The sequence below is a fragment of the Patagioenas fasciata genome, chromosome 7 (assembly GCF_037038585.1).
Source record: "Patagioenas fasciata isolate bPatFas1 chromosome 7, bPatFas1.hap1, whole genome shotgun sequence".
Taxonomy (NCBI): domain Eukaryota; kingdom Metazoa; phylum Chordata; class Aves; order Columbiformes; family Columbidae; genus Patagioenas; species Patagioenas fasciata.
Genome location: NC_092526.1, coordinates 40,257,692 through 40,274,132, shown reverse-complemented (window position 1 = coordinate 40,274,132; position 16,441 = coordinate 40,257,692). Strand labels below are relative to the sequence as shown.

At 46.1% G+C, this 16,441-nt stretch overlaps 1 protein-coding gene across 2 annotated transcripts in view; it reads left to right on the top strand.

The window, feature by feature from the left end:
• Positions 1-1,123: 1,123 nt before the first annotated feature.
• BMPR2 (bone morphogenetic protein receptor type 2) overlaps positions 1,124-16,441 on the top strand; it is an 80,063-nt gene continuing 64,745 nt past the window's right edge. For both annotated transcript variants that reach the window (XM_071811500.1, XM_065841473.2), the window contains exon 1: positions 1,124-1,285. In XM_071811500.1, the coding sequence (XP_071667601.1) occupies positions 1,231-1,285 (55 nt within the window). In that variant the 5' untranslated portion in view covers positions 1,124-1,230. The remainder of the gene's footprint in view (positions 1,286-16,441) is intronic.

Genomic DNA, 16,441 nt, shown 5'->3' with positions numbered 1-16,441 from the left:
CACGGTGCCCTCGGCGCCCCTGAGGCCCGGCCGAACCGGACCAGGCCCCGCCGAACCGGGCCCGGGCCCGGGCCCGTCCCCGTCGCCTCCTCCAACATGGCTGCCGCCCCCGCGCGGGACGGCCCCTCTCTACCTGCCCGGAGGCCACCTCTATGGTCAGGGGCGCGGCGGGCAGGGGGCGGGGAGCTGCCCGTCCCACCAGTGGCGGCGGGCGGGGGCGTGGTCTGTGCGGGGGGCGTGGCCGGGGCGTGGCGCGGCGGGCCGGCCGCTCCGGCAGTTGCAGCGACTCCCCTTTGTGTCTGGGCCGGGCGGCCGTTGGTGCCGGCGGGCGGGAGGAGGGGGGGGTCCGGGGCTCGGCTGCCGCCGCAGCCGCTCGGCGGGCACGGGAAGGAGGCGGAGCGGCGCGGAACTGCCCCTCGCCGGCGAGCCCGGCGCTGGCAGCGCGGAGGGACTGAGCCGATCCCCGAGCGGAGCCCCGAGGGAGGAGGCCGGGCCGGGTTGCCTGGCGCTGTGCGCTCGCAGGGAGGCGGAGGAGGGCAAGGGCCTCCGCCGCGCTCTCGCCCTCCGAGGGGAGCCGGCTGCCCTCGCAGCTGGAGCCGCCGAGGAGGGGCCTCGCCCGCCGCCTCCCCTCCGCCGGGCCGGGGTGCGCGGTGGAGCCCGCCCGGCCGGGGGCCGCGGATGGGCCGGGATGCAGCCGCAGCCCTCGCCGTGAGAGGAGCGCGAGTCGCGCCGCACCGCCCAGGGACTGAGGCGATCGGCGCCGCCCGCCCCGCAGCGTGAGGCGGCCAGAGGACAGAGCCCGTGCCCGGGATGGGACGCGGCTCCGCCGGGAGCCCCTAGAGCCCGCTCCGACTGACACCGCCGCCGGCCTCTGGAGATGGTCCCTGCCCACCCGCGCTGTTCCCTCGCCGCGGCGGAGCTGCGTGCGGAATAAGTGCGGTTCCCCGGCGGGAGATGCCTCGGGGCCGGCAGGCAGCAGCCGGCGCTTCCCCGGTGCCCGCCGAGCGCCGCCGGCTGCCCAGACATGCGGGCGGGCGGCTGTAGCGCAGGAAGAGCGAAGGCGGCTCCTCTCCGCTGCCATTTGCCCTTCCCGACGGGACTGTGAGCCGGGAGAGCCGCGGAAGGCTGTGCGGAACAAGGAGGAGATTCCTCGCTGTTTGGTTTTCGTATTATTTTTTTGTATTTAATTGCTTTTTCCTCGTCGTGCGCGGACCCTCGGCCTCCCCAGGTATGCCCGCCCCACTGCAGCACCTGGCGCTGTTGCTCCTGCTCGGCACTGCGGCTGGTGAGTAGCCACGGGCACCCACTGGCCATCTTGGCTGGGGGACACGGGGGTGGGTCCGCCGGGCACCGTGTCTCCTGCAAAGTGCCGCCTTCAGCCCGGCCAAGTTCTGAAACCCCGGGTCTCGGAGAACACGATCCGCTTTATTGTGTAAATGAAGCCTTAAGAAGAGCTGTGCTTTGCCTAAATCTGCATCTCTTGTCTAATAAGTCGTTTGAATTTCGGAAAAATAAAATAAAATATATATATATATATAAGCTTTTAGTTTTACATGCCTCGCCCTTTGTAAGGTGATGCAGGAATTTTTAATATATATTTTAATCGTCAGCGGAGCTGTGCCTGTTTTACTGTGGGATCTTTGGGCACAGCCATTTTTAATTTTATCAGCATCGGTGCTTTTAGGGGCCTGAAGCGTGTGCAGCAGTTTTATAACAGACTTCCTGTAATGTATATTTTTTTTCCTTGGAGGAGAGATCTGAAGAAGAAATTTAGCTATTCGTGTTGTCACTTGTGATTCTAGAACAGGGACACAAATCACTGTTGAGGAATGCTGAAAGATCTTGAAGTGTACTGTTGTATTTTTTTTAAACAAGAAGTTGGAAGTATATATGCTAAGACATCCTTATTCATATTTCTGGGCCCTTAAACCTGTTGTTAATTTTGCTGGGAAGCTCAGTGGCAGACGTGTAAGATATTTGGCCGTGATGTTGGAGGAGGGATGTGTGTTGGTCTGGCATCCTTTGGTTTTGTGTCGTGTTGGAGCCTTCTGAATGTTACCAGCTTTGTTAGGCACTAATACCAGTTCTTTTTGCCATATGCTTTTCCAGCCGTTCTGGGAGACTCGTAGGACTTTGCAAATTGGATTTCGATTAGTAAAAAGACACCAGCACCTGTTTTTTTTAGTGTTATTTTGAAATTTGATGTGTCTAATACATAAATGAATCCTTGTAACAAAAACAATGTGTCTTGCTGAGATGACCCAACCAAGCTCGTGGCAGTTTCTGTGAGGTTTTAAAACAGGATTATTTGTTGAAGAGACTTGGTGTCATTATTAGGAAAATCCTGTAAGTATACACGTTTAGGCAGTTTCTTCATCACTCTCACTGGATAGTCCCTGATTTTCTTACTGCTGCTTTTGAAGAGGTAACTTTCAAGAAGATATTTAAACGAAAAGATTGATGGTGCTTATATCAGCTTGACCTTTGACTGCTGTTATTTTAGATGGATGTCTGCAGCATCTCTCTGGGGTAGTTTCTGAGGAATGTTTTGGTTTTTTTCTTCTTTCTTTCTTTTTTTTTTTTTTCCTGGAACAAGGGACTTCTGAAGGTCAAAAGTCTTGTATTAAAGCATATATGAATTGAGAATTCCCAGCATCCCAACTCTTCTTTCAGATATAATTTTTGAAAAGCCCCAATCCTGACCCGGTTTGCAGGGGTTTGCCAGTTCACCCCAATCCTGACCCGGCATTTCAGTTCTGGTTTTGCCTTGTTAAAAGGGTACTAACCATGCCAGCTCGTCGGGCTGTGTTGTGAATAGGGACCTATTTTCCCGTTGTGATTTATTTCTGAATTGTGAAATTTTAACAATCCGCATTTTTTTAAAAAAAAACCTCGGTCGTAATCCTCTGTGAAAGTAATTACACGGGTGATTTGAGCTTTAGTTGAATTAACTAATGGTTGATTTTGGGTTTACAGTGCATTTCAGAAATAAAATGTCTATACATGGGGAAGCTACACTAATGCGTAATTCTGCCCTTTTATGTTCATGAAGGAGCCAACACTCTTTTCTTCTCTTCCCCTCCCCCAAAGTATGAACTGTGTGCTCCCATCAGTGAAAATGCTGCCCTTGGAGCTTTGAAACCCCCCGTTAAGTCTCCCTCCTGCCTAGTGGATGGATACTATAGCTCAGCAGTATCTAAAAGTGAGGGTTTATTAATGCAAACTCATGATATCAGAGGCAAAGTGTTTTCATGACAGGCCTATAACTTTCTGTCTGGAGGAGGAGATCCGGAGCTCCTTGGGGAGGGCTCCACAAAGACCGTGGGAATAAAGGGAAGATGTAAAGATTCGTAAAGAAGACGACAAAGAAAACAAACTGTAGATGACAGATCGCTCATAATCTGGAATATGGATGAAGAAAGAAGGTGGTTATTCCTTCAGTGTTGTAATTGAAGATATAATGAAGAACTACATCTAGATTCAGAATTGTTTGCTGATTATTAGGGGGAAGACGCTACTGGCTTACTTTATAATATGCAGATCTTAACAGGTAGCTGGTAGCTCTGTATTTAAATTGTCCTTGTAAAGAGAAATACTACAGTAAGGACATTTATCTAATGCTGGTCTTAGGTTAAAATTTGAGGGGTTTAAAAAGTTACATTGGAAAAAAAAAATTGGTTTGTGCCACTTTGTTCCTTATTTCTCCAAAGACTTGAAATACCCCTTTCTAAATCTTTTGTTGATGCGAGACATATTGCAAGGCCCTTATGTTTTAGGTGGTTTGGATGTGTGGGTTGTGGGGACTGTGCCTGCATGGGAGGCTGGTGATCCCCAGTATTGTGCAGAATTCTGTTTGGGTGCTCGCGCCAACCTGATATTAAAGATATAATCTTTCCTCATTTCACTCGCCTGCAACCTGTGATAGGCAACACTAAACCACTTTTCCTTCTTTATACATATCCAAGGTAGACAGCGTTCTAATGGTGAAATGGTTTGCACGAAGTATAAAGTGAAAATTAAAGCAAAGGGAATATCCTTTTATCTTTGGGAAACTTTCTGTGAGTCTGTATCTATGTGGTTCAACAGGGCCGCAGAATTTCCAGTGTGAATGGAATTGGATAGAGATTGAAGTATTTTTTTTTAATGATCGTTTTAATTATTAATTAAAATGACTGTACTGAAGCATCTTTATCCAACTCTGTCTTGCTAGTTAAAGCTACTTCAGTGTCTCACCATAATTTGTTTGAAATATGAATTGTGTGACATAAGCAAAAGCCTCCTTTGGCTATTCCACTCAGTTCTTCTAATTCAGTGTTTCGAGTTAATAACTGACTCTATCTTGCATATTAAATGGGGTTTTTTAAACCCATCTGCACCCCAATTTCCACTTCTTTACTGGAGCTATACCCATCGTTTATGGCTCGTTCGGCATTTCAGCATTCAAACTGATTTTCTGTGGTTTGGGTTCTTTTTTTTCTTTCTCCGAAACATAAGTTCACAGAAGTGTAAGACTGGAAATGACTTCTATTTCCTCCATGGTCTGGTTGCATAAGGACAGATAACAATGTTTGTCTAACGTCTCTGGAATCTCCAGCCAAGAGGGATTTCACAGCCTGTCTAGGTAGTCTGTCCTGTTACAGCGCTTAATTATCATGTTTTTCATAATGCAACAGTAGCACTTTTCCCCCCTTCTAATGCAAGATTATTTAAGATATGCCTTAATTAATATGTGGAAATCCAATCTGAAGTGTGTGCGGAATACGCACGCAGGCGCTCGCCAGGGAACGTCGGTCTTGGCCGATTCCTGCGCTGGAGCCCCACGTCTCAACCTCAGCCACAGGAGTTGGTGATGAGAAGCTCTAGTTGACAATCAGTGTTTTAAAATGAGATTTTTGCAATTAACACCACCCCCCCCCACACTTTTTGAAAATGTAGGGTTTTGCTAAAACATTGATTTCTGATGGTGCCATCCTGACTCGAGGGGTCTGTCCCAATAACAGGGCTGAGGTCAGTCCCAGCGCAGGGGATTTCTGTTCTGAACCACGGACTCAGTCGTTCAGATGAGACCTTTGCCCCCATCCTTCTCCCTTAGTCTCGTACGGTTGGAAACCACAAGGTTTTTGGGTGAGGAAGGCACTTTATCCCAAGTCATTGGGCTGAGTCTGTTTCGTCGTTTGCCTTCTTGGGTTTGCATCCAGTGGCGTTTTTTGGTTTGAACTCTCAAGGTGTCTGCCTTCTGCATCTCTCAGTACTTGGTATTTTCTCTTTCCATCTCCATTATCTTCTGAATCCACTGGCCAGCTGTGAAATGTGCTAAAAGTCTCAAGATTCACTACTTTTTTCATGAAGATTAGGAACAGAACAGGAGAGATCGCCAGGCAGAACTGCAGATGTCCCACACGTTAAACCCTCTTACCGTCTTTTTGCCAACGGTGCCGTAAGTGGCGCTTGCCCCGTGGCGCTTCTGTGTGTTTTTGTTACGTGTTATGCTTGCTAGAACCTGCGGAGTGCACAAAAATAGTTGAATTATTTGTGTGAACGTCACCTCTGGGCTGGAGCAGGTGGCGGTGACAAGGTGGTGGTGACAAGGCGGTGGTGACAAGGGGGTGGCCTGGGGACCCTCCTGCTGCCTGATCCTGCATTGATGCTCATTGTTCTACTAGAGGTGCTTCTATTTTGAGTTGTAAGCATCGTTTGGTTGGGTTTTTTGTTGTCTGAAAGTGTAATTGTAGGTCATGTATGTGAATTTGCTTGACTGCTCCTGCTTTGGCTTTATCAGACGTGCTCAGTTTGTCTCCGTTTCTGTTAAAAAGATGTTTTATTGCTGCAACCAAAGCAGCGTGGGTACAGGTACTTGGAACAAAACTCCCAGACCGTCCCTATGAGAGAACCTCTATTATGGTTTCCAAGAAGTTGAGCTTTTGCTATTCTGAAATTTGCTAGACTTGGAGCAGGAAAACAATGGTTTGTGTTACTGTTCAAGCTATTTTCTGTGGTAGTGATTGCATTCAATAAAAAGGGGTACTGCTGAAAACTGTTTGCTTTTGGTAGGATGGTGCAGAGAGAGGCCAGCAAAGCGGATTTACTTGGGGTGCTTTGTGTCCCTGCACCTTCCAAGCTGCAAAAGTCCTGGTGCGGATATACCATACACACTGTAGATATGCACTATAAGCGGGGAGCTTTGCCAGTCCTTTTAATTGTTTAAAAGCTAAACTCTAGAAATAATTTCTTCTGTATTTATTTGCAGGCAAGGGGCCTTCTTAGCGGGAGATTTTTTTCCTAATGATTACCAGTTCTTAAATATAAATTTGCATTATGCTTAGCTCTCCGGGATACAAACTATATGTAGAGCCCATATACCAAGCTGAAGAAAATGAAGATTGTAGCGGGAAAATTGTAGCACGTATCTTTTGAGTTCTGCCGTGGCACCAAAAAGCAGACAGCCCCAAAACAATCTTTCCATATTGAAATAATTGCAGTTGCGATCAGAGGAGGGTAAGAGGAGCCCTGCAGTGGTCTGGATGCCACCAGGGTGTCGGTTTCTCGTGTTTCGAGTTCTTCATCCCATATTTCTGGCTGTCCTGGCCCCGGAGCAGCTGCCGGCACTGAAATAGGCACCGAAATAGGCAGCGCCGCTAAAACCTACCGGTTCAATCTTAGCAAATGAGCCGTTCGCTTGGTTTTCTCAATTTCCAAAACGTCCGTATAAACACCTTACTTTGTGACTCGTCAACTTTATGCTTATTAATTCCATCCGGATTCTACCAGGACCTGTTAAATAATTTCTCTTTTAGTTATACCAAGATGAATCTGGCCTAATTAAACTTTAGTTAAATTTAGTATGTAGTAGTTAATGCAGTTGCAGCAGAATACAATTATTTGGCCACATTGTTGAACATTTTTCAGCTAAGAATTTAAAATCTAGCAATTTTTTCCCCTGAATTTTGCAGTACAAACTTAGAAATATCCTAAATGGCAAATAGAGATACTTTCTTTTATTGTTTCCTGTCTCAGAAATAGCATCAGTAATGAAGCTGTCAGCAAATGTCACTTCCCTTATTTTAAGAAGTAGGTGGAAAAGTCAAAAAGCTCCGCGGTGAATGAAGACTAATGAAAAATTTGGGGACCAGATGGGAATAACGCAGTCCGTTTTATGATTTTACCTCCTTGCGTTTGGTTGGGATTAATCTTCCATAAAATTGTCGTTAAATATTTGTGAAAATCAGTGTGGTGTCTTAGGTGATGCTTAATTGAAGTGATTGAGTGGTTATGGTACCTGTGTTTTAATGTTGCATTACTAATAAGAAGAGATACGTCTCCTCTCTGGTGGCAGGTTTTGGATATATAGCCATGCATGTGGTATCTTTATTACCAACTTCAAATCTTAAAATGCAGTTAAATCCATAGTTTTCAGGCACCAGGATTCGACATCCATTTAACTATGCTGTGACATATTACTCCCAGTCTTCCTGCAATATGTTCATGCATATAATGCAAAATAAAAACCAAACAGAAGACATCAACAGGCTTCTAGTTGAAGTTAATCCAGATAATTCTAAATATTGAACTCTTACGGTATCAGCTATCTTGTCTTCTGTGTCTGATTGCTGAGGGGAAAATGAAGAATTATGTGGATGTTATGTATTTAAATGGAAATGTTAAAAGTCTCCCTTCCCTTTCTGTGCTGAAGCGATGCCAGTTATGAGCCTCTCAGTGTTGCTTTTTTCACATATTCTTCTGTTCACGCCATAAGCCTAAAACCAGAATCACTTTGGGACAGCGAGGTCTGGTACAGTCATATTCTATTTTCAAATGCTTATTATGCAAGATGCTGGTATAATCCCCCCAGCCTGTTGAGTGTCCCGGTGTTGTGACGACTTGATTCATTGATACCAATGTACAGGTAGTTCTTTGAACTTGATGCGAATTTTGAAGCTGTCAGGAACACGGAGCGGGAAACCTGCTGCAGCATCCCTGCTTCTCTGGACAAAACCAGCACCCCGGCTGCATGTTCACCGGGGTTCTCACACAACAGGGGATTTATGGCATGATTCTTTCTCTAGATTTGCCCACCCTTGGTTTTATTAATCTTTTGAGGATGATGAAAATAAGCATGTAATCCATTTACGTTACCGACATGTGCTTTCAACATGTAAACACCGCTAAATAGTTTTAAATAACCTAGGCGTGCTACATGCAAACAGATATTACTTTTAGCTGAAATACATCCTAACAAAGGCGGATGACGTATGCGCTGGGATCTGATGGTAAATTCCTTTGTGGCAATTAGACAAAGCACCTGGTTTCAGCGCTCGTTGATAAGAGCGGGGCTTGCTTCACCCCGCCAGGCGTGGGAACCGCGTTCCGGCAGGTTTCTGTCCGTCTAGACAGGCGGGGAGCATTGTCCGTCCGTCCGTCCCGCGACAGACAGGGAGGTGAGCTGGCCCAGGAGGAACGTGCTGCACTGGGCACGGGGGACATGGGGAACAACTGGAGCCATCATAGCAACACCCTCCAGAGTCCAGCGGCCGCACATGAAGATGCGGCTGCACCGCGGAACACACGGAGCGGTGGTTTGCGAGAGAAAGGGTTTAACCAAGCGCTGTGCTGCTAACAGCCTTCTCTTCAATCAAATAGAGTGGTCTAGTTGAGGTGGGAGGAAGTTTCAAGTAGACTTTTATAGCAAAAAGTATTAGGAAACGCTATTAGAGGCTCATCTCCCTCCTTTAATTGAAGAGTAGTAGAGTGAGCTTAGATTTTTTTTCAAAGAAAGTTGCCAACAAAAGGTCTTTTTTTTTAAAAAAAGGGAGGGGGAAGTTTCTCCTTCTAAGGCATATCAAAATGCAAAGGTAGAAGTGTGATGTAGCACAAGCTGAGCCCGGTTTAACTAGTTCTGCCGGATTCGTGAGCTTGATTTCTATGTAGACACTACAGAATTGGCTGGGGAGGAGCGGTGGAGCTTCTGAGGAGAGTGGTGAAAACCATTTCCAAGTGTTCTTGTGATGTGAGGACAAGCAGCGAGCAGCAGATGCCTCCGATAGCGTAGGAGGCACATGCAGTGAGATAGATGCACCTTGACAGCTCGAGGATAAATGTCAAGAACTCACAAACAAGGAGATGTAAAGGAAAAAGGAAACAAAATCATTTGCCAGCTGCTTTGCTTTGGTTGCCTGTGTGTGTCCTCCTAACCTGCCCTAAGTGTATGACAGCTCTTGGGCAGAACTTGTGAGCATGCACACACAAAATTGCTGCAGAATATTTACTGTACAGCAAATTCTCACTGTCATTTGGTGTTTTATCTCATTGGTTTTGTGGACATTGTTCCTTCTCGGTTGTCAATTGTTTTGCTTGGGTAGGAGGTGCCAATCCCTCTGCTGCTCAAGATCCAAGTGGAGCGCTTGAAGATGGGAAGCTGCGAATGTTGTGTTTAGCAGAGGGTGAGCATAACTCTCTAATCTTGGCTTCACTAGCAAAACCAGACTTACCTAAAAGCAGAGCATTAGAGACAAATCAGTCATATAAACCAAAAAACAGTCATCATTATAGCTGTTGGTCTGACCTAATTCAAGTGCTTTGTGCAAAACTGCGACGATTTTCAAAAGGTATTTTTCCCTGTAGGATCTGCCTCGTTTGGTGGTAAAAGGGGGAATTTCAGGTTCTTGCAGAGAGCAGCCTTTGGCAGCTCAGCCCCTCTTGCTCCTCTCGTCCCCTCAGATGCTGTATCCCCCATTTGGAGGTGGTTCCTCATGTGTGCTTCTTTCTTGGTGTTTGCTCTTCTTCATATTCACTTGCTCCCCTTATTTCAGTTACTGTAAAAAGATGGTTTTATGTAAACTTGAACATTGCTGGTTTATGCATTTCTTTGCTTTAATGAAAAGAAACGAGTTGTATCATGTTACTAAAAAGAGATCTTTCATAAGTGCTCAGATAACCAGGATGCGCAAAGGAAGTGCAAAAGACTGAAGTTTATTTTCCTCAAAGGAATGCAGAGCTTCCTCGACTCTTCTGGTCTGATTTCTTAAAGTGGGGCTCTCCTTCCTCCTCCTCCTCTCCTTCCTCCTCCTCCTCTCCTTCCTCCTCCTCCTCTCCTTCCTCCTCCTCCTCTCCTTCCTCCTCCTCCTCTCCTTCCTCCTCCTCCTCTCCTTCCTCCTCCTCCTCTCCTTCCTCCTCCTCCTCTCCTTCCTCCTCCTCCTCTCCTTCCTCCTCCTCCTCTCCTTCCTCCTCCTCCTCTCCTTCCTCCTCCTCCTCTCCTTCCTCCTCCTCCTCTTCTTCCTCCTCCTCCTCCTCTCCTTCCTCCTCCTCCTCTCCTTCCTCCTCCTCCTCTCCTTCCTCCTCCTCCTCTCCTTTTATTGTCTCACAGAACTCAATCTCTGACAAACATGACTGACAGATGAGAGATCCTCTGGGAGAATGTAGTTAGTTGTGGGGCAGATGCAGCGGGTGCGATCAGAGGCGGTACAACAGAGCCATCGCCTACCTAAGCCTGGCTCAGCACAGCCATCACCTACCTAAACTGAGCTCAGCCTGGGAGAGGTGGCTCGTCTGCTAAACTGCTTTTAAACATGCATGAGCTTGAGTGAGTAATTAAGGAAGTGATTTTGGATACATATTTAAATAATGCTTTCGGAAGAATCCCGTGAAGCTTTGGTTGGGCTTTGGGGAGGAGGGCTGTTAGGGTAAAACTGTGTGAAGGGCTGTTCTAGTCCTTGGAGAGTACACAGATTTCCAAACTAATTCTCCTAGGGTTTGAGGGCTTTTGAAAGGCAAGCTGGAGAAATATTTTTGACCTTATGTAGAAGAAAACGGAAATTATTCTCAGTGTTGTCAACTACTGTATGGGGGGAATGGAGGGTGTGATAGTTCGGAAAGAAAATCCTCGTGCTCTCTGGGAAATGCGTATCTAGTCCTTAGTGTGACAGCGGATACCTTTCCTTGGAGTTCCACTCGAATTATTTGGAATTCTCATCTTTGTGTTTAGAGTTGTATTGTGCAAGACTGATGAGGTCAGGCTCTGGAAGTCAGCTCAGAACTGCCTTTGCTTGCTCTGCCCTTCCTATCCTTCCGGTTTTTATTCACAAAATGTATACAAATGTGAATACAAAGACTGTCCTCACCTCAGATGTCTCCATTTGAGGAAGAAGTTAGAGTTCCTCCCTCCTGTCCCGTACCTGGCATACGGCGGCATTCCTCCACTTCTGGTAAGGAGTGCAGAGACTTGTTTTAGCATACGGCAATAAACGTCTCATAGCTTCAAAATAAACTGAATTGAACTAGAGTCAGAGCTAACTAGGTCTTTAGCCATAATACTCCTAGAGAGACACACTTAAATTCCTCTTTAATGATCCACCAAATATTTGCTTTTTGTTATCAGGAACTGACAAATCCTACAGTGCCGTCCATCTCTGCAGATTCCTGTGCTGGAGCGAGATTATCCCGAGTGCACATGATCACAGCATCCCAGAGTGTCAGGGGTTGGAAGGGACCTGGAAAGCTTATCCAGTGCAATCCCCCCATGGAGCAGGAACACCCAGCTGAGGTTCCACAGGAAGGTGTCCAGGCGGGTTTGAATGTCTGCAGAGAAGGAGACTCCACAACCTCCCTGGGCAGCCTGGGCCAGGCTCTGCCACACTCACCAGGAACAAGTTGCTTCTCAGATTTAAGTGGAACCTCCTGTGTTCCAGTTTGAACCCATCACCCCTTGTCCTATCACTGGTTGTCACCGAGAAGAGCCTGGCTCCATCCTCCTGACACTGCCCCTTTCCATATTGATCCCCATGAATGAGTCACCCCTCAGTCTCCTCTTCTCCAGCTCCAGAGCCCCAGCTCCCTCAGCCTTTCCTCACACGGGAGATGCTCCACTCCCTTCAGCATCTTGGTGGCTGCGCTGGACTCTCTCCAGCAGTTCCCTGTCCTTCTGGAACTGAGGGCCCACAACTGGACACAATATTCCAGGTGTGGTCTCCCCAGGGCAGAGCAGAGGGGCAGGAGAACCTCTCTGACCTACTGACCACCCCCTTCTAACCCACCCCAGGTACCATTGGCCTTCCTGGCCAGAAGGGCCCTGTGCTGGCTCATGCTCACCCTGCTGTCCCCAGGACCCCCAGGTCCCTTTCCTCTATGAGGCTCTCTAATAGGTCATTCCCCAACTCATACTGGAATCAGCGGTTGTTCCTGCCCAGATGGCAGACTCTACACTTGCCCTTGTTATATTTCATTAAATTTTTCCCTGCCCAGCTCGGTGATCCCTCCAAGCAGCAGATCCGTCGAAACTGGGGTGTGTGTGACCCACATCCCTTTGGCAGTCGAGCAGCAGGAGCTCAGCCCAGCTCCCCCCTGGCTCAGGCTGCTATTCCGGGTGGAACAGAAATAGATGCAGTGGAAGGTAAAGCTGACGCTGCCCTCTGGGACAGGGGCTGGCGTGGAAGAGTTTGGCTCTTGCTTTGAACCGGGACAGTGTTGGAGACAGCACGTTGTTGCAAGCTGCAAGCCCGGATATTTTATAAAAGCAGCTGAGGGAAAGGGAAATAGTAGTTATGGCTGCTACATAAGACTAGGAAAGGCAACAGGAACCTCCCTCTAGTGCAGCCACTAAGCAAAATAGTTTAAAATAGCTGCTTTTCCCCTCAAAGCAATTGTCTAAGTTGTCATATATGTTTCTTGGGAGCTGGAGGTGAGTCTCATTCCCTGGGCTTTCTGTTCCGAGACACCAGTTGTGTTTTGAGTACTTGTGCTGTGGGCACTGCTGATTATTGCAGTTTCAATTCTATACAAATAGTTCAAATGAAAAAAAGTTTTCATTTGAGAGATAATTTTGGGGTGTCTTACCTTGCGTTTTGCCTTATTGCCGGTTGAATTCTGCATAGTTAAACTGAATTTTTTATGATCATTCTTGACCTCTCAATGTTCTTCAACTTGTTAGCCAAAGCAGGCCACAGATTCCAAATACCTGTTGTTTTCTATTGTCCGCTCATCCTCTTTGTCTTTTTAATTGAGCTGCTCCTGTGAAGTTTCATAAACAGCTAAGATGGCTGAAGAAATGACTAAATAGATTTTTTTGGCAGCATGTACAAGTGCTCAAGTATGCGAATATATTTTAATGATGCAGCAAAAATGCGGTGCCTATTTGGTAGGCACATGGTGGGTGTTCCTTATTTTAGTTGAAAGTGAATTTCTGATCTCAAGCTGTATCTATTTCTAGATTGGCAAATCCAAGCGTCTGCATTTCTCAGGAGCAGCAGCGAGCCAGAACATTCCCTGTGGAACTTGGGTTTTCTTTTGATGGGGAATATCCTTGTTTGGTTGGTTTTCTATTGCAAGTGACACCAAACTCTAAGGACATGAATACATTGCTGAAATTTCACTGCTCCGTTTCCTTTTTCCTCTTTTCTGTCAGATATTCTCCAAGTGCCTTTTCCACTGGGAACCTTTTCTGAAGCTGTTGATCTTTCACATCTCCTACCTGAGAATCTGTAAAGCAGGTTATATGGATTTCCTCAGACGTTGCCAGTTTCTCAGCGCAGTTTGGCGAATTTTAAGCTATATATACTATGATGAAACTTGAGGGTAGTCACGGCCGTTTCTTTCTGGTATCACCTGATTTCCATTCCCTTTCTATTTGTAACAGCCATGATTTGTAATAATTATTTTAATAGAGAGCTGTGTATGTTTTCTTAAGGCTCATTGTGTGTGTGTGAGAGAGCAGGATGATTATGGTCACAAAGTTAGTGACTTTGGAATTAGGAGATGTCATTTTAAGTCCTCTTTGGGCAGCTGGAACTTTTAGCATCCAAGTTCCAAATAGGAGGATGTAGTGTTATTCAAGTCCTGAATTAAAATACACTAGTTGCCAAACCTTACACTATTGCCATATTAAAACCATGGGCACCAAACTGTAGTTTATTTAATGTGGGAGGGATTTCAAACTGCATCAACAGAAAAGTACAGTAGAATTAAAAGTATCAAAATCTGTTGTGGCACATAGATGAGAATAGCGGAATGTATGCTCTAGCATTGGTCCGTAGATAAGAGAGCTGCAACAGAAAAGGTTATATCAATAATGTATTGCTTGGAAGCACGAGAAATGCTAGTGAGGGGCGAGAATGCTGGTAATGTAAATGGAGGTAAACTGGTTTGTATCTCATCAGCATATTTGGATTAGTTAGAGTCGCATTTAATGATAATGTCCTTAAATTTTCGTGACTCAACTCCACTGATTGAAAAGTCAGCCTCTCAGGCTGTCCTGCATCTAGATACCCTGGTGAGAGCTGACTGCAATGAGGATATGGAAGCAATTAATTAAAAAAACCAACCTGGCCTGCGTTCCACCTCCTCGCTGCTTGTCACATACCATCCTTCTTAGTCTTCTGCTTGCTTCTTATTCTGTGCAAAAGCAGTGTGTGTGACAAGCCGACGTCCCCGAGCGTGTCCAGCGCTGCTGGGCTGTGCAAAGCTGAGCTCCCAAACCAGCCGCCTCTTCTGAAGTTGCTCAGACGCCTGTAATTTTCATACTTCGTCAAGAAAATGAGCCATCCCGCCTCTGTTCCCTTTCTACTTCCCAAAGGACAACGAGAGCCCAAGGCCCGCCCGCCACGACCTAAATTCAGCCCCTGCCGCTTTTAGGAGTCGTCAACAAACTACTTGCAAAAGGTGTTTTTAATATGAACTTCGCAAGCTGGGTTTTTTTCCTTGTCTTACTCTGGGAGGTGACAGCATCATTTGAACAGAATCTGTTTTCCACCGCTGAGCAAAACAGTAGAGAAACACTCACTGGATGAAATCTGTGACCGCACCGATAGTTTGGCAAATGTGTTCAGTAACCGAAAATAGAGTTCTTCTAAGATGTATCAGATCCTTAATTACATGCAGCATTCCAGGCTTGGTTATAATAAATGTAATTATTCCCTTTCCTCACAATTTAAATTAAAAGTAGGTAAACATAAGTGATGTCAACCCAGCTGTCCCTCAATGCTGTTCTTAATTGGCTAACACTGAAAAGATAGTTAAAAATGTGATTAATTCAGAAGAGGTCCTAAAACTTGAATTTCAGGTTATGTGTATGAACACACTGAGCTGGAATAGTGTTAAGATAAACTAGAACATGAATGCTTGTGGTGGTGGTTAGTTTAACAAAACGAAATAGCGTTAAAAAGCCAATGGCAAGTCAGACCTAGCGTGTCAGTATTTATAACCCATTCGACCTGAATTGCTATCATCTTCAGCTGTTCTGCAGTTTTGATGAAAACTTTTCCTTCTGCTTGAATTAGGTTTGTAACATTATTAATAAATTAAAAAAAACCTAAGAATACTCTTAAGAGCCTGCATGAGGCAGTTCAGTGTCCCCAGGGCCACCGATAAGGCTCTGGCTGTTGGGGACGTTCTGACACTCGCGTTAAATTCCCTGATGTTGCTGTTCCAGTCGCTGCTTATGATGAAATCGTGTAACCAGTAAATTATTTACAGAGGCGGCACTGGGTTGGCAGCGGTGCCCTCATTGTGGAGCGCAAGCTCCTAAAGCAGCGGAACAATAGAAAGCAGGATGTAAAGGCAGGAAAGGTTTAGCGGCAGCTCAGAAGGCCAGGTCGGATCTCTGGACTCCTGACCGGGTTTGTCTTCAGGATCCGATCCTGCAGCCTTGGGAACTTGTTTTCTGGTTCCGTCCAAGGTGACTCACGTGTGGTTGTCACAGCATCCTCTCATAATCGCTCTGATGGTTTTGCTTATCAGGAGCTTGGAAGAGATTCACGGCTCCTCTGCTCAAGCGTTACCGGCTGGGGACACTGGGTCACCACAGGTCGGCTCAGGAACTTCAGTGTCGGTGTCTTCAATTTACTACTTAGTGTTATCCTGACCAGCTTGAGGTTGTGTCAGTAACATCTTTAAAACCACTCCGTGGTGTGCAATTGAAGTCAATGTTAAGGTCAAATATTTAACAGTATTTATTACTATAACATGCTTGCCTGTTTTTACGGGGTTCATAGTGGTTATAGGTATGAAACATTTCCAAAAAGTTTTGTGAAGCTGAGAGACATCAGTTTTGAAGGTAAATTTATTTTCCCCCCCGCCTCCCCTCCCTCAAAGGGAGAACCATGTAGAGAAGCTCTTCTGGACCTCTCTCAATATTCTTCATAAACACTAATAGATATCTTGCCTTGTTTTTCTAATCCTTAGCTATTTCCTGTGATTTCTTTATGATTTCATTCAAAGCAAAGCATTACCCCACAGGAAGCAGTTGATTTCAGAACTAAAATATACCACCAAAAGAAATAGTATTAACTTTTTCCTAAGTCGCCGTGGCTCACGTATTAGATAAGACTGGATAGTCAATTTGTGGACAGTTCGGTGTAACTTACCCTTTCAGGGATGAATTCCCTCTCTTTGTCATTCTTAAGAGCTGCAGCTGAGCAGTGTTCATTGAATATGTACAAAACTAGTGCATCAGAGC